Genomic DNA, 19,699 nt, shown 5'->3' on the forward strand with positions numbered 1-19,699 from the left:
ATGTTATCGAAACTCATTCGTACGAAAATAGTTCGGTACGGTTTTATCGATAGTAAATAGGCCATGCCATCGCTTATGTTTATTAATCCGAAATGACGGATCGCGCCGCAATAGTGATCTGTGTATAATGTACAAGAAGACAATCGTGACATGCGATTTATAAATACGATGAATAAAATATTCATCTCAAAACAGGAAATATTGGAATTTTGAAAACATAATATATATATTAAAGATTCATATTTTGTTCGCATGATTTTTCTCTAAACATACATATATACATAAAATTAATTACTTATTTGATAAATAATTGTTTAAGAAAACCCTAAATTAATCTTTAAAAACAAAAAATACAACCGGATGTCATGAAATGTCTCCTTGTTTGGAATGGTCGCTGCCCAATACGAACTTTAAGATGGATTATGTCTAAATTTTTATCTAACTCGTTATAGTATAAGCCATGTGCCTTATTTCGATTCCTCTCTGATCGATATTTGGTGTAATTACAAATCGCCGATCAACTAATGAATGTCAAGAGCCTTCTGTTTAAATATATAAATAATATGTCAAGAGTACAGCCTTCTGTTTAATGGCCTGAATTAAACGTACAATAGAAGAAAACCGTTCGTAAACAGGTAACGACCGCAATTGCCGTCGCGATGCATCAGCTGAGGTGCAAATAGTGATAGTAGCGTTGATGGCTTCTTGAAAATAAATTCTTATTACCGAGGACGGACGATATCGCATGACGGCGCGATAAAAACTGCGACGGGCAGGGCAGCACCGGTAGATAACCAGCAGTTAAGTATCGCGTTTCACAACGCGAAGAAATGACCGGCAGTAATACTTATGGTGAGACGAGACAATACTAGCACCTCGATAATCGGGATGATGGTTTATCGATGCGCCGAGAAAGGTTTAAGTAACGGTAACGAATTCACTACCGGAAATTTTCTTGTCACTTGAACGCAAAGTGCCTTTATCGAAACAAAAATATCATTACGCTAAATTATTAGAGTAATATTGATTTTTGCTATTAAGAGACAGTTACAAGAATTACTAGCTTCACAAGCAAGGCACTTTTGCGCGAAGTAGCGAGAAAATTTACTCGCGCTCCTGAGACGGGTGACGATTCCGCGATACAGCCAATCATGCAGCGTTAATTAACGTGGAAATATATGTGGAAGACGGCGCGCGAGTCGCTCACTGTCGCGTTCCTTACCTTAAAAAGGTAAAATCTTTGATTATCAGTTTGCGTGAAGATATAGAATTGTCATCAAGCTAACGTAGGCGTAAATATTGATTATAATTCTCGATATACGATAGTTACGGTTGTAACTATCAACTTTCATTCGTGCAATTTTTGAGAAAAGTTGAAGTGTAATTGATTGATAATGTATGTCTGCTATTCAAATTATTCTATTTATACATTTATTGTAGAATCTATACCTCTCTCTATTTCTCTCTCTATCTTATTAATCGCTTTCTTTTTTTCTCTCCTTCTCATTTTCATTTTACTGCATTCTTCGCAAAAGTCAGGTGAGAAATTGAAGATAGAAAAGGACATGTATAAGGTAAGTGATTAGATGCACGCACATTAATTTACATGTTCTCGAATTGATCAACGCGGCGTTTGGTGTTGCCCTTGCGAATTTCGCGAAGCGTCTTGTATTTGTCGCGGCCCTGACGCACATTTTCCCTGTGGATCTTGTCCATCACCGTCTCCTTGGACTCGTCACGTGACTGAGCGAGATCCTGCTTTAATGCCTGTCAATAAAAGCAACATTTCATTGTAACAATATATACAGTAGAATTTTTTGCAAAGTTTGCATCAACGTATTTCCATATTTTAAAGAATAAAAGCAATTTAAAAAAATTTAACTACGTAAAATTACAAAGTTAAATATTTAAAATAAGAAATAAAATCTGAATAAAATATATTAACGTTGCATATCAACGTACCTTCAATTGATCGTTAAGACGTTCACTTCTCTCCGCTAAAGTGCGTCGCTCTCCGACAGGATCGATTATTGATTCGTCAGTCGCGAGGTCCTTAGTAACGTCTCCTTGAGGAACTTCGTCCTCACCCTCCTCCTCACCCTCTTCGTTCTCCTCGACGTGATGATGATGTGGAGTCTGATTAGCCTGATATTGTCGGTCAGCTTCTTCTTGTCTTAATCTTGCATAATAAACGATAAATACGCAATTATCCCCAATTATGTTAATTAAGAAACAAAGGATGAGAAAAAGAAGAAAACTGGTCGTACTTGGCAGCTTCAAACTCAGCCTGTAATCTCCTAGCTTCTGCGTCCTTAGCCTCCACCTCAGATTGTATGCGTTGTACTTCCTCTTGTTTAGCTCTTATTTCTTGTTCGAGTTTAGCGCGCTCCGCAGCCTCCATTTCGTGCGAGAGTTCCAATTTCTCCATCATTGCTGTCAATTCCTATGTCACATACAATACAAAAACAGTTCAAATAACGGCTTATAACATAAATTAAATAATTAAAGAAAGGAGAATTAAAACCTACATTGATTCTTAGTGACAGACAATTTTTATATAAAACTATCACTTAATAATATTATAAACTTAATAACATGATAAACATATAATAAATGTTTTGACTTTATATTAGATCATCATCCATATATGTATTGCTTAAAGTAAAAATTTAAACAATAATTTTCTATGAAACATTATACTAATATTATAATGGTTACAACTTTTGTATGCTACTTATAAACCTGCAATTAAATTTGTGAATACATTATAGGATCCCTCAATAGACCTCAAATTTTCGTCTATAAAATCGTAGAAAACATCAAGTTAACCGAGTGTCATTTTTTAATTTCAATTTGACAACACAGCAGCCGCAATTGTCTTAATGCTCATAAATTCTGTATGATTATCTTTATAACTGATTATCTGTATAACTTATATATTTTATTTGAGCGAACAATAAAAAACATCAATATTATATCTTATAAGATGATTTATATTAGGTGTACAACTCTGCTTCCGCCGTTTTCCTATAGATGACTTTAGCGGTAAGTGGTGGTCGAAATAAATAGATCATAGACGTCATACAATAAACTTGGGCATCTGTCAACATAACCCCATAGAAACATTAGTCGATTTGTGTCTGCATCATAAAGTTATTCTCGATTGAAAATGTCAGTTTACGAGCCAAATTCTCGTCATTTGCGGGAGGTTTTAATTTTTTGCTTCAATATGAAGAAATCTGCGGCTGAGGCTCATCGAATGCTCTTAAATACTTATGGTGAGGCCGCTATTAGTGAAAGAACGTGTCGTGAGTGGTTTCAACGCTTCAAGAACGGTGATTTTGACGTCATGCTCTGTATTTGGTGGGACCAGCTCGGCGTAGTGTATTATGAAGTGTTAAAACCGACTGAAACAATCACAGGCGATCGGTATCGAACGCAATTGATGCGTTTGAGCCGAGCATTGAAAGACAAACGGTCGCAATACAACGAGAGACACGATAAAGTGATTTTGCAGCATGACAATGCTCGACCCTATGTTGCGAAAGTGGTCAAGACATACTTGGAAACGTTGAAATGGGAAGTCCTACCCCGCCGTATTCTCCAGACGTTGCTCCCTCTGACTATCACTTGTTTCGATCAATGGCACACGGCCTGGCTGACCAGCACTTCCGGTCTTATGAAGAAGTAAAAAATTGGATCGATTCGTGAATAACCTCAAAAGATGACCAGTTTTTTCGACGCGGGATTCGTACGCTACCCGAAAGATGGGAGAAAGTTATGGCCAGCGATGGACAATACTTTGAATCATAAATGTATAACCAGTTTTTTACAATAAAGCCTCGAATTTCGGAAAAAAACGGCGGAAGCAAAGTTGTACATAATAGTAATTTGAACTTGACTTATAGTAGTTGATGTTGTTAATTTAGAACTTGAGCGAACTTCGTTCGCTAAAGTAAGAAATGAAGGATAAAAAGAATAAAAATTAACTGCTCATTGACAGTGGTAGTTTTTTAAACTCATAATTAAAGAGATTATCTTCTGATGATTCTCTCTCACCTTCTGACGATTCTCTAGCTCTTCTTTAGCAGCTTGCAATTGCTTCAACTGCTCTTCCAAGCGCCGAATCATTTCCTGAGCTTCGTTCAACTCAGCATTCCGCCTATCCATTTCCTCTGCCATATTTTTTAGCCTCTCTTCATATTCTTGCTGTTTCTTTTCCGCACGCTCTCGGGCAGCTATCTCCAATTGCAATTTCTCTCTCTGTTGCTGTTTCGCCATTTTTTCGTCTCTTGCTTGAGCCTGAAAAAATTTTATTGCAATCTCGTTACAACTTCAGAAGCTAAATATTTTATTTCTTACAATTAATTAAAGTGAGTGTCTTAACAATCACAAGATTGCGACAGCCTTTAATTGTTAAATTATTTTAACTCCTAAATAAATTTTCAATATACTATAATGGTTACGTAAGTGATGTAAAATACGTATTGCTAATGAGAAAGTTATATAATCAACTTAGATAAGTATATGCATTAATAATTATATCTCATTAATTTTAATTATTTCAATAATGTGATGTAATGTTCTTACCTTCATCTGCTGCACGTCAATCGTGTCTGGCTTACGTCTGCGCATGTAAAGTTCGTGATTGCCCATGCATAGTGCAAGAATTCTCTTGTTAATCTTGACTCTGTTGGCGAAAAATACAAAGTCCGGTGCCTTCTTGTCGATTGGCTTGATTATGAATTTCTTATCATTGAACGAGATATTCCGTATCTCGGACCAGGGAAAGCCGATTTTCGGCGTGAGCTTATCGTCCTTCTCGTAGATGTTCAAACCTAAAGCATCCACACCCAACCAAAGGTCTGTGCCTTTCTTGTTGCGAATTTCAAAGTAATTCACACCATACATCTCCAAGTCCTATGAAAAGCAAAAATGAAAGAAAATATTAAAACAATACTAGTAATACTAGTCCAAGAATAGTAGTATTTTACAATTTTTCATATGACAAAAATGTTTCCGAGTGCAGCAATGGAGTTCGCATAATGCTCTTCGCAAGACTGATTAAAAAATACTATGTCATAAATAAACATCGAGTTAAAATACAATATTATGAGTAATTAAAAAGTATAATAAAAACGCTGCTTTACAAATGCGCAAGCCTTTAAAAAACGGATTGTAGTAAGTAGTTTAATACTTCACAATGGATAAAATTTCTTAAAGACGAATAGAAATTTCTAATACAGAATCCAAATAATGTAAAAGTAAAATAATTAAAAATAATTTTGCAATCCGTATAAATATCGACGATATATTAATATATCAGAATATCCAATCTCTCCTCAAGTTTTCGTCATATTTATATCCTGTTCATGCTATTTAACAGATACCTGAGCAATTTTCAGATACTCCATCATGGCGTCCTCTCGTAACATACCACGGTGTTCCTGCCACCAGTTCGTAATAGAGTTATCCCATTCCTCTTTGCTCATTTTATGTTGATCCACAACACGCTGTGGTAACAGTCGATCATTTGACAGAAAGCCAGCGGGATGATTTCCCTTCTGATAATCTCCATGTCTCGCTTGAACGGCATATGAAGCCAACAGAACGGAAGTTTCCGGTGGGCAATATATTTCATCCGTGAGAATACCATTTTTCACCTGTAATCAATTCAAACATTAATATTGATTACATAAAATTTTCTAATTAATTCTAATCTAACAGCAACATCGATTAATACATGTAACAAAATTCAATAATAAGATTGCTATCTATTATATAAGCAATTAATAAAATATTGATTAACTAATATAAGAAAAATACAGATTTTATTTTATTCGAGATATTATTCCAAATTGTGAGTAATATTTCGCTAAGCATCGTTGTTCTTAAACACTAATATATTTGTCTGGTTCAACTGAGCAAAAAATTGATGCGCATTCCTTGTGTTCGCGTACCCGCTACAGAGGATGAGATAGTAGACGACGGGAAGAAGTGAATCAGATAAACGAGTTCGATGCATGACTTAATCCGACCAACAAATAAGGTATGCATTGTTTGTATATTACATCAATTTGTTCTGGACATAAATCATAAGTCTCGAAATTAGTTTGAAAATAAAAACAGCAAATTAAAAATTGTTATTCGAAATCGCAAGATAGATAAATAGAGTGAGAGAGAGAGAGAGAGAGAGAGAGAGAGAGAGAGAGAGAGACGCGAAATGATTGCGTAAATAATAATTTTTTACCTGAAGGTAAAAAAGCCGCAGCGTAATATCTTGTATCAATTCCTCGGCGACGTCTTCGGGATAGAATTTTGCACGGAATTTGAACTGCAGTGGAGTCTCCTTCTTGACTTCTTGGTTCATCACCTGCAAACATCGAAAAAAATAAATTATCGGTCGAAGTTGTCTTGCTTCTCACACTTGACGCTCAAAGATAAAAAGCGTGCAAAGTGTTTGTGAATCGTGTTATAAGATAATAGTTAAACATGTGAACAAATAGTTCTCGTGACATCAAGAGAATAATGGGTGAATATGAGATCATGAAATAGTAGAAAAATAGTTTCGGATTAAGGAAATTAATCCATTAATTATATATATATATATATATATATACATCTTAGAGTATTATTAAGTACTTAATACGCAAATTACATCAATATATAATATTTTAATTATTTATTTATTTTAATACATATATCTATTACTTCAATATACTTTAATGTAATTTAATATACTTTTTATATCGCAATAAAAATTAATAAAGAGGGATATATATAGAATAGCTGAATGTTTTTAGTGAATGCTATTAAAAGTTTGTCTTTTTCCTCAAACAAAGATATCATTCTTTATACTTATATAAATTCTTTTCCTTATTACGATACCTTAGCGTCAGATATATTCGCACTATATTGTCAACGTTGTTATCAAAGAATTTATCATAATTATATAATGTTTGCGATATCAGTGTTGAAGGTACGATCAAAGTTGAATATCTGCCGCCGCGTCTTTAAATACGAATAGTTTAAAAATGTTCGTCATTGTTCATGAAAACGTATAATTTATGATGGAATTTACCTCGATGAATGTTAACACATGTTTGGCAGTTGTGCACAAAAAAAGGCAAAAAAATTGTTTTTCTCAACTTTCATATGATTTTTACATCAAATAAATCGATATACTGCTATAATATAATGTAGCTATATTATAAAAATAGAAAAGATAAGATAAAGCAAGATACATTCTATTATATTATAGAAATGAAGTAATAATTCCTATTTAATAAAACTATATCAACGAAATTTCCTGTTATAGATAAATGAAGTTGACATATTGTTTTTTTCTTAGAAGACGACATTTTTTAAGCGATACACAATCGAAGGAATAAAAGAAGTTGTAATATATTTTTATTACGTTAAAGATACTCGAAATGATAAGTATCGCGAAAGTTATTGAATTGTTAAGCGCAAAAATATTTTTTAACAGATCGATTCCGTACGCGAGGACCATTTGCCTTAGTCATTCATTATCCATTCTTGTGGAATTTTATCCAAATCGTCGAAAAAATTTACGTCACGACAACAATCGACTCTTAGAGTGTGTGTTCCTGCCACATTTTACCTAGTAAGTTATCTACGTTATTAACGAGGAATAAAAAAAATAGCGCGAAATAATAGATAAGCAATCGACAGCGCTTCTAGTAGCTATCACGACGACAATTAAAGCGTTTTTCCGCGATATCTCCGACATTCGCGAATAGCATTTGCGATGCAAAATTATGTAACGTACGCGGTTTGTATTACTTTAAAAATCAAATTAAGCAGAAAGGATTTAGTGATGCGAGATTCTTTTGACTTTGCTATGTCATCTTTCCTTTTTTATAGCAATTGTCAAACATATGATGGATGGTTATAATTTATTTTTCATAAAACATAAGAAGTAAAAACATAATTCGCGCGTTATATGACTAGTAATATTGTTTCAAAAAATTGAGATGATTATATTATCTTGTGTCGCGAGACTTGCATGACAAGATAATAAGGAATAAAAAAAAGTTGTAATACATAATAGAGATAATAAAATAATAGTGCACACAATTTAATCATGTCAATCATATCAGCCTACGATGAGCGATCTTAAGAGAGAAAAATATAAAAATACTTATCTATTCGTAACATAAACTTGGCAAGAGAAAAAACGAATTTTCCTAATTAAAATAATTGAAAAATTTTCGAGTTTAAGCGATGTCTGTCAAATTTTGCTTTATTATATAAAATATATTATTATATAAAAAAAGGCCTATTCTACTCACTTAAAATTTTAAATAAATTTCGTGATAAATTCTGTTGTATTGTGTTGCATAATACATCATTACGAATGAGTAAACTAACTAAAAAAGCATAGATATATCATCTTATCTCGTGGAATAATAAAAGCAAGAAATTTATCTCTTTGAATAATTTAGATGTATGAATAAAATAAAATGTCCTTTTTTTCTGAGTGAATATTAATGGGAATTATGAATTATGAATTTGTCATTCAATGCAATGAGAAAAATGTCTGATTGAAAATGGATGAAGCAGAAGACTGATTATATCGATCAGAATTCCAATTACCTCAACTAGAATTTTGTAGATTTAACCAGAAAATGATTCTTCCATTTTCAACCAGAATTCCAATTAATCCAATCAGACATTTTCCTCAGCGTGATTAATTCGATCAACTATTAAACATACAGTAAAGCACGAAAATAAAAGATCATCGATGATATGTTACTTCCAATCAATTCGGGAATTTAAATCAGGTGCTAAGAACACATCAAAATAATATATAAGGATCAGAAAATTCTTTGTACTCTTACGTTGCAGATTTTTCGAAGACCGCACGGAACCACCTGCAATTATTTGCTAATATCACATATTGCCCATACATCTGCAGTGTATTATTGGTGCAGTGCATGCATTTAATCAAAAATATCATTTTTATATTTAGTATCACAAATAAATAAAATGAGATTATAATAATATATATATTGATGATAACCTGATATAACTGATATCATGAAACTGCATTTCAGCAATTACCATATAATCTAAAATATTTTACCATATAATCTAAAATAATTAAGATTTCAAATGACTCTCTTTATCAGTGAGTATAACCCAAAAGTCATAACAAATAAATGGTTTTGATACACGCAACAAGGATTATCGTAAAATAAAAAAAAAGTTACTTGCACATCCGTCAAATAAAAATAACAAAGAATAATTAGATTATGAAAAATTCAGTGTATACTTTTCACGAGAGGTACAGTTTCTCGCGAAGGAACGAATCGTCGAGTTGCATCCGTGCGTTAGATACATTTCAAGGACGGTATTTAAAAAACCCACCAGTCACGATCATGATCATGATGTAATAGCCTTCTTATTTCATTTCATTATCAAACAACATATGATTTGTTATCGTTATTTTTTCAGTCAAAAGGTACGACAAATAAGCGATGTCTCGTTTGACGGCATCAAGTACAATGCGTCTGCCTCGCATAATAACAAGGCTACACAATTTGTAAAAAAGTTACAAAGTCATGGGGCAGTATTCATCCATCGTTCTTCATAACCGTTGCTCTTGGTGAATAAAAATTTCTTTATATACTCGTGTAGCGTAAGAAATTCTTATTCTTACACTACACGATTTCTTCATCATTAATCAGGAGGTTGTATTAGCATCTTAAGACGTTACTAAAAATGATTTTAAAATAAAAACGGATTCGAAACGGTATTTGTAATCCGTTCTTATATTTAGACTATCTTAAGTATACTGTTAAAAATTTCATGAAATTTATAATATATTTTATAATATACTTTAATAATATACTAATTTATGATATAATTTAATATATTTTTCATGAAAATTTATGAAATTTAATATACATACATTCCTTACATTTAACTGTAACTTAACTTTTCAGTTAAATCATTCATTATTTTTATTTCGTTCATAATCACGAGCTTCATTTACATGTAAAGAAAGCATTTCTAATAGTGTACGATCTTAAGATGTCACAAATCAATCGGAGAGCTGTATTGACATCTTAGATTGGTATTCATAGTCGGTTTTTATTTCAAGACCGTAAGTATTTAAGCAATACCTTAAGACGCTAATTATCGGCCTTATTATTTAAGACGATCTTGAAATGAGAATGGACTAGAAACACAATTATTAGATTCAATATTAAATATTTCACGAAAAGATGTCTCGTGTCGTCAAACGTGCATCACTTCTCGGCATGCAGCATAACTTGGACACACGCTAATCAAATTGTTTGCAACTTACCCTAGACAAGAACGGAAGTCCACGCTTCCAGTTGTTAGTATTGCGGTTGGCATGCGTTCAAAGAATAAAAATATGGTGATGTTAAAGTATTGCGGTATTAAAAACCATTCTGCGTATCTCGGCCACGAACGCATCCTTGAAATTATCGTGTCAGCATTCAAGGTATCGTATGTTAGATTATGGTAAACCAGATGCTATCTTACCAGATGACTTATAATGACACTAATTTTAAGAATTGTCGTGGACACGAGAAAGAATGTAATTCGAGGTAGACAAAGAAAGTGTCGCCTTATGTCCAAATATTAATTCTATATAATGTAATGTCTTATATAATGTCTTATATAAACAATAATTCATGTTACTATTCTTCTTTATGCTTGAAAAAAACAAAACTGACAAAAAACTGGAAAAAAGTTCCAATTGACAGGCTGAAAAATAATTTTTGTTAGTTTTGTCAAAATTTGTAACACTTGATTATCGGTCATTGTAAATCATAATTCAATCTCTTCGTTTAAATTTACCGTTACAATTGTTTATCCCTGTTTATCGGAAATACAAAAAATTCACAAATTCGCGCAAATCGCTAGTTATTGCAGTCGTCAGTGATCGTCTTGAAAATAATATTCGTTAAAAATAATTTCTCTGATGGGATGACGTCTTCTAAATCTGTTAAACACCCAAAATAACTGAGCTGCCAGTTAAATCTCATGTGATCATCGATAAATTAAGTATCGATAAATCATGATATTGAGACGATTATTCGATAAATTTTTTGCATCACATCATTTAAATATTATTTGCTTGTCTAATTAATTATCAACAATATTATAGGCAAGATTAGAAATATTTTTAATTTTGAAATTAATTATTCGCTTTTATGTAAAATTTCAATCAAATTTCTTTGTTGAGAGAAACCTAATTAAAACTAAAAAAAAAAAAAAGTTATATTAGGTATGGGAAAAAGTTCGTGGCGTTTTTCCCATTAAATATGACGGGAAAAACGCCACGAACTTTTTCCCTATGTATTTTTATTTATACTCTTAAAATTTATTTAAAAGAAATATTATGTCAAATATTGAAGAAGTCCATCATTAAATAAAAGTCCATCATTAAATAATTTCATAGTTTTCCCAATTCCTTAGATTTTCTAACTAAAAGAATCGAAGAGACTTAATATAAGTTGTATATATTTTCCTGAAATATTAATATCCATGAATATTAATACTCTAAACATCGCGATTGAAATCACAGCGCAATTTGAAATAACGGATTGATCATCAGATTTGATTTCCTAATCTTTTATTTTTCATTTGTTCTCATTCGACGCGATGCAATCCAGGTTTGCATGCGTGGCCCAATGTGACCTTTTACAGCATTCGATAACGGAAATATGTGAGAGAGAGAGAGAGAGAGAGAGAGAGAGACGCGATTGGCGAACAAGTCGAAATGACACGAGGAAAACGAGAATGTGTCGATCGTTAGAGATCCTACTACGTTACATAACAGTCTGCGAGGAGCTTTCAACTCACAACCTGTTTGCAAAGATCAAGCACGATGATCAAGCATCCCCGCAGGATGTAGCCCAGTTTCACGGGAGTCCTTGAAACGACGCGTCCGTCGCCTACTTCGAGACGAGTTTTACACGACGCCTTTGCAGGCATTATAACACGACAATGACATACTGACGCGACAATAAAACGAGACATTACAATGCTGCAGCATGGTTTAACAAAAGAAGTAGAGAGAATCGAAGAATGCTGTTTCCATCGAATTTCTCCATAAAGTTTTTGTATTTTTCTTATAAAGTTTTTATATTTTTGTATTTATTTTATATAGCAGAAAGGAAGACATACATTTTTACTCGATTCATTAATTAAAATAATGATACTAAACTTTTCAGTTGCAGTTAAAAAAAAAACTAAAGTTTACTCTCGACTTGTGTCTACAATGCTAATTTACTTCTTATGCCATCATATGCTAATATATATTACCATTTAAATTTTGAAACAATGTGGAATTGACTTATCAACCGTTTATTTCTCTGTGCTCCATAAGATTTATTGCAGCGTTAAATCCGCGTTTATGAAAAATATCACGACGCGTCGTGCTTCATGGTCATCATAACGAATTATGATTTAATTAGCGATAAATTCATCGCATGCATTAATTGTAAAACGCACGCTCTCAAGAATGATTGCAAGCATGAGTCGTACGTCATAAATTACTCATTATCGCGGAATTTCAGCTATGTCAACCATTCCAACTTTATCGATGCCCATGTCTTGGAAACCGATAAAGTTGCTATTTCCTATCATGTATTAACAACGTTATGCATACAGCGACGTTACTTGATAATCACGGCTTTTATGAATCAATATTGTAAACTGAAAGATTGCTTATTCATGTAATTTTCAGAAAATTTATTTCCCGGAAAAACTGGGAATGATTTATTAATAAACTTATTAAGCAAAAACTGTCTTAACTTTTTTTTCCTTTAATAACTAATTAAGGAATATTTCTTGGATTTATTTCTGCAATTATTAATCTTGAGGAAAATATTTTTATGCTTTTTTTCTAGCAGTTCAGAATAAGGTTGACATATACTTACATGTATTTTTTTTCTTTGGCATAATTCTTTGGCAACAAATACTTTAACGTTAGAAAAAAATTGAATTGAGCATGAACGGAAAAAGCACACGATGTAATCTCAACAAGTGTATCGTACTCGGCAAGCACTCGCAATTCACGCGAGAGTCGACCTTTGTTAAAGGGTTAATATGAATCCTAATTGAGAGAAAGTGATGCAACATTAAAGGGCGTAAGAGAAAAGCCGTATACGGAATAATCAACAATTCCGCGTACAATAAATTAGGACAACGCAGAAGTTTCCTGAAAACATAACTTAGACATAATTTAGTATGAAGAAAGCTGAAATAAATCACAAACAAAAAACTGAATAAGATAAATTTTAAAACGAGATGATAAGGTGATATTTCACTTGACAAGGTTATCATAAATTCCTCATCCTAAAATTTTATCACTTTCCTCTGATTTATACAATAGACAAAATTTTATGATTTTCCCTAATGTTTTTAATATTTTGAAAGTTTTGTATTTTCGTCCTGATTTCAAAATCAAATATTTTATTGAGGGAATAATTTAATATAAATTATTATTAATATTAGTATACTGTTTAGATTTAATTGTTAAATAGTTGGTAGTATTCCAACTGTGTAGATACGAAGTATGCATATAAATTTCTCCAAAGAGAATTTTAATTTTCTAGAAAATTTTGTAAAATTGTCTAACTATTCCCTAATTTCCAGTTTTTATAGCAATCCTGCTCAAATAATCTTCGAAAAAATAATTTAATACAAAAAATATTACATATTTTCAAAGATATATTATATGCAATGAATGTCAACAGCGTCGCTTTTTGCCAGTTAATTTTGCGAGAAAAAAGGAGGATCTGTTAATATTTTAACACTTCTGGCTGATGTTTTAGCCTTTTTATTTCCTCGATTATAAACGACTAATAATGAAACTCCTCTGTACTTTCCCGCGGAGAAATTCCTTAAGCGATTCTTCATCGCGTGACTCATCAGACGATATTTTCATACGTACAACTGACGTAACACACTCGACTGAATTGTTTAATAAGTAACACGCGTATCTTAGACGATGCCAACACGCGCGAGGGTGGGTGGTCCTTCGCATTTGTCTTTTTTTCCTTCTCTCTTTTATCGCAATCGCACGATAAGCGATCCATTTCTACGAAGACTGCGGCACATCATCGTTTTCATTTTTTTTTCTTCGATTCTGCACATCTAGCAAGTCTTGTGAAATGATTGACTCGTTTGCGGATATTATCTTTTTCCCCTCCAAGATGAGAATTCCACGTGATAGAGTAATGGATGAAGAATCTATTTCACGAATCGCCCAGCATTTTAGATCCATTGCGTGTCATAAATTTCTTGAACTTGCAGTGAATTTTTCTTAAAAGAGAGATCGCAGCTAAAGAATTTTTCTTGGATATTCTAAAAATAGAAACGCAAATAAAAATTTATTTATTAGATTTCAATTGAATGGATTTTAATCCAGCAGAATTATCCAATTTATTAGATTTATGAGAATTGGTAATAAAGATATTCAATGTCGAAAGTTGAAAGATCGCGACGAATGACCTATCTCGACATTTTCACCGAGGAAAAAGCTGATTCCAAATTGCGATCCAAGTATCTACAGGTGAAAGGTAGCCTCGCCAGGCTTGTGGAACACCTTCTATATCTGCATAAAGATGATTTGTACATCTCTGCACATATATGATTGACTGTGCAAGCCTTTCTTCTGTAATTGATTTATCAATTTCTCAAGACTCTTCTTGCGAAATCTTTTTATTAATTTTAAATATATTAAAAATCCTTATTTCAAATTTTCTAAATATTTATCCTATTTTATTAGAAATCATATTTTTATGCGTAAAACATCGCGTACACTTTTTCTTTCGTAGTAGCAAATAATAAAGAAAACATTAATAACTAAAAATAATAAATAAAAAATAATAAAAAGTTTAATTTATTTTTTAAACTTTTGTTCTACATCCACTTCTATCAGTATAGATTAACTTTAATCGATTTAACTTCATTTTTTTCTGATTCTTACTACAAAAAAAAAGTTAAATTCGCGAAATTAAAGTTAATTTACATTAGAAATTAACATCAGTCGCAAAAATATCATAAAAATGTTATTCCTATGTATGACTGATTACCGTTCGACTATCATCTCTCAATTATAATCTCCAGCAATTCCTCCTGTCAAAGTAAATCTCCGTATGTGCGAAAGGATCATGTCCTTTCGGGCTCTTACCAGGCCGTCGTCAAACTCGTCATCATCCGTGTCAGAGTCCGAGTAACCTCGCAGCTTTCGAACTTTCTTTTTCACCTCTTTCTTCACCACCCTTGCTATCGCGCTTTCCGGCTGCATGCAATCGTGTTGTCGATTAAGGAAAAGTTTAATTGAACATACGTTCGATATCAGCTGGCTCATTATGGGAATACAAGCCGGATAAACAAAGCAAATTTCTACGTCTATCTACTATGCAATATATATGATAAACTACATCGATACAATATGAGTCATGTATTAATTAATTATTATTACACAATAGTCACGGCTATCTGTAATAATAGATAACATAATTTTATTATCTAATCTGCGTTGATGCTAAATTGATGTATTTCGCAAATCAGATTAAAAACATCAAAAAGAATCACGACAAGTCTCTGAAATAACGTTTTGATCCCATAAAAAGTTTTTCTCTTTGTGATCTATAAGTATTTTTAATATTAACATAAATTCTCAGAAGTGTGAGAAAAATAATTAAAAAAAATGATGTCTTAATATTTGCGGCATAAATTACGCTTAAATAGATTCAAATATCTGATTGTGTATACAAAGATTTTAATTCCATTTAAATGTAAATTTTTAAACATTTCTGAAAATCCGATATTCATAGTCAGTTCTTATATTTAAAACTATCTTAACTACAGTCTTAATGTCATATAATCACAAAGCCATATTAATAAAGACAATACTTAAGATTCTTATTCTAAGAATAAGAACGAACTATGAATATTGGTTTTTCAAATACTAAAACTTATCACAGAACGAAATCAACAAGTGCTGTCTCATTTTAAGTACAAGCTGCATTAAAACGATTGGGGATATCTCTCCTTCGTGTTAACACATTAACCTATATATCCTTTCCCATCTTTGTTTCCTAGCAGCTATTCACGTTGGAATCTAGCTCTAATGTTTTATTTATCGCATGGAAGTGTGTTACCATCGACGCATATCTAAGTATACTTTAAAGTTCAACGTACGAACAACGATGTTGCGTAAATAGCCTATCGTGATTTATAAAAGCGACAAATTCCGCAAAGGATTCGAAGTGACTTCGTTTCTCTATACTCATTTCAGTATAAAAAGTAACAAATGGAACAATTTTGACAACTTGATTCATTTCTGCATAATTTACGGCAATAAATCTAGAAATTTAGCTTCTATTAAAGCAGGGTTGCATATTTATATTGTTATTACATATTTATAGATAGGCATTTCTTTAATATATATAAATATTAAAAAAATGCCTGAAAATTATTGCTTAAAAGACTTATGGGATAATTTTAAGATTAAAGTCAATTTCATTTAAATTTCATGTATGACATTATGAAATTGAAGATGAGCCATGGAATAATTTCACGAAACAGACGCGACTACTAAAATGAGACCACGTGGGAACGAACATTGTTCGCCAGCTGCTTTTCAGTGATCTGCCTGGCACTTATACAAGCACGTGTCTGTATTCCAAGCACCGCCATTTTTTTCACCTGGCGAGCACCTGTTACGTTGGTTTTCCCCGTTTTCCTGTCGGAGGCAAGTTTGAAAATCTACGCGCAGGGATAGCGCTTGATTAAGATAGAATAACGAGAAATCTGGAAGCCTTTCTTGCCGATACAAAAACCACTAAAAAAAAAAAAGACGACTGACAAGAGGAACAAGTGGCGACTGTGTCAAGGTGAAGGAGCGTCTTCAGCACTAACACCAGCTGGTGAAAGCCGATAAAGTGTCTGTCTTGATCTATGAGTATCTAACTGTACATGGATTCGAACATTAGAGTTGACTGAACAGCAAAACTAAAGGTAGTACAGTCACTCAACGAATTAATCCTTCAGATTATATGCATATATCTGCACTGAAAAAAATGTACCAAGTGTTGATAGACATTTGTTTGAATAGTAACTAATTATTTAAGTACATATAAATAGTACTAACTATTGAAGTATATAAGTATATATTTATTTGATACAAAAATTTAAATATCATTTTTATTTATTATAAATAAATGTATTAATATTTATTAAAACAAATATTTATTAAAATTTGGTACAGTTTTTTTAGTGTGGTTGATTCACAAGCATTTTCTAACAATATAAGTCTGAAAAAATCGCTGGAATTTAATATACATCAAATAATCTTAATGTCTAATCACAAATTTAATATATAAAGGATAATTTTACTGAAGTACCTAAAAATTTAGGTAGACACAAATCTGAAATTAATTTTGTTGGATAGTTAAGGGAAAATAGTTAAGGGAAACTCAAGTATCATAAGCAATGCTGCGAGAAGTTTTAATATTTTAGTAACCAGTTTGAGTATCTCACATAATTTTTGTCCCACAAAAAGATTTTCAATTATGTATTCAGCTAAATTTTTAGATACTTCAGCAAAGTCGTTCTCTTTTCATATAGATTGAGATAAAATAAAATAAAATTTAATATAAAATAAAATGTAAACAAAATAACTGTATAACAGAAGGAATACCGAAGATATTTTAGATATATTGAATGAAGAAAAAATAAACCTAGTAATTTGTCTCTCAAATCTCTCTGCAGAATGAAAATCAATCTGGAATTTATCTTTCTCAAAATATTTAGAGGTCTGAAAAAAAATAAAACATTAGTCTTAAAAAATAAATTTTTGCGGAAATATTGGCGATTCATTAATCGATAATTTCTGACAGAAATAGGGAAAGTTTGCAAACTTCTATGACGTCTTTAAGGAACAAGGATAGTTCGACAAACCGCACTTCTGCATCGTGATCAGAAAAAGAAGCGCAAAGATATTGAACACGTGTCTCGCACTTGAAACGATGACATCAACATTTGTCACTGACCGAGTAAGATCTAAAAAACCAAGAGAGCTCTTTGCCTGCGCAAACGGCAAGACAAAAATCAATTTCGATCATGCATGAGGTTATGCTGAATGAACGAAAAATCTTCATCGAAAAAGATATACAAATTAGAGAGAAACGGAGAATAAATTAAAAATATGACTAAGTAGGTAAGAAATAAAGGAAGAGTAATGAATCGAGAATTTAAAAAAGACGTTGAATTAAACGTGAGGATTAAGCATTGATATAGTCCTGAGAAATTAACGATCCCGACGAAATGCAATGTGACGATATTTATTAGTTTATATTACATTAGAAAATAAGTTAAGGGAACATAACCCTAGAAAAAATCTCTCAACTGCCATGTCTAAGAACAGGTTTCGTGTGAATCGGCGCAATGAAATACTTCATGAACAGCCGCTATTTAGGACCTCTGCCTACAACATCGACCCCGGGATACCTCACTGCGTGCAATTCCTTAGGAAGTCGGCAATTATTTGCTACTTCGTGCATTAATTTCATACACTTTACGTGCGCGTAAGCGTAAATCTGATGCACAGTCGACTGCGAAGACACGCAAATTATACGCGAGATCGATAATCTAATATATATAAATTGACTTCAAAAAGATCAATTAATTCTCGATGAGAAATACTTCCTAATGATGAATCTTAATCAAAACGATGAAATTCTTAAAATACGTCACGTATTTCAGCGGTAATTATTCTTGCGAACTATACTTTCTTGCTTCGTAGAAGCAACTTTCAACAAGATACACGCTAATTCCTTCCTGTGTACTTTTTTCACAGTTGAACAATTTCTTTAAATTGTTGATAATTATCAATGTAATTATAAGTCGGTAAAGAAATGAAAGATATAAAAAATTGCTAGCTTGCACGCAATGTAGTCCAAGCGAATAATTATTTGTTTACCCGTTTAACTGTTTCAACTATATCTACGTTTTAACCCTTCAAAGGTGATCAAAATCTGTAACATAGCTACTGACAGTTGGTCTGTAGGATCCATTTAATTTATGTTAATGAAAAAGTACTAATTTTAATTTTTCAAGAAATCTAAATGGCATAATTTAGTAAAAAAAAAGATTGTTATTGTTTATTTATTCTTAAGTCTTACATCTTTTATTCATCACATTATAAGCTACATTGTACACATAGTATGTGAAACTCATTTCACTGACAATGAGATTCAATTTTCCGTATAATTAGTGCGGGGATTCTTTGCAAATGTGACATAAAAATTGAATTGTTTGAGATTTCTGATGAATTGTTTGACATTTTTGACAAAAAGATTTAATTGAGCGAGTCCAACAGACCTACCATCACTTTGAAAAGGATTGCGATACAATTATATACCTTGGAATATTTCCATAATGCAGGACTACAATTTTACAAAGCAGACGTTATTCTATAACGGTCAGGTGTCGTTTGATAACTTGGAGCATTTCCACTTTCTTTCATTCCCGACAATGTACGCATCGATACGCGTGGGTGAATCTCGCGTGTCATGCGACGATGATGGAACAGCCGTTACCACGGGGCTCAGTTTTCACTGCCATCAACACCGAAAATTGATCACGATGGAATTTCACGTACAGCGAATCTCCGAACCGC

General features: G+C 32.4%; 1 protein-coding gene across 3 annotated transcripts in view; it reads right to left on the minus strand.

Moving 5' to 3' along the window:
• Positions 1–1,421: 1,421 nt before the first annotated feature.
• Positions 1,422–19,699, minus strand: part of LOC108687181 (moesin/ezrin/radixin homolog 1) — a 36,318-nt gene continuing 18,040 nt past the window's right edge. For 2 of the 3 annotated variants that reach the window (XM_018192818.1, XM_018192817.1), the window contains 7 exons: positions 6,251–6,373; positions 5,391–5,663; positions 4,591–4,920; positions 4,060–4,302; positions 2,268–2,443; positions 1,963–2,179; positions 1,422–1,767 (listed from right to left, as the gene is read on the minus strand). In XM_018192818.1, the coding sequence (XP_018048307.1) occupies positions 1,603–1,767; positions 1,963–2,179; positions 2,268–2,443; positions 4,060–4,302; positions 4,591–4,920; positions 5,391–5,663; positions 6,251–6,373 (1,527 nt within the window). In that variant the 3' untranslated portion in view covers positions 1,422–1,602. Of the gene's footprint in view, positions 1,768–1,962; positions 2,180–2,267; positions 2,444–4,059; positions 4,303–4,590; positions 4,921–5,390; positions 5,664–6,250; positions 6,374–8,864; positions 8,883–19,699 lie in introns of those variants that run through there. The other variant, XM_018192819.1, reaches the window with a different exon arrangement.

Source organism: Atta colombica, unplaced genomic scaffold, assembly GCF_001594045.1.
Source record: "Atta colombica isolate Treedump-2 unplaced genomic scaffold, Acol1.0 scaffold200, whole genome shotgun sequence".
Classification (NCBI taxonomy): Eukaryota; Metazoa; Arthropoda; class Insecta; order Hymenoptera; family Formicidae; genus Atta; species Atta colombica.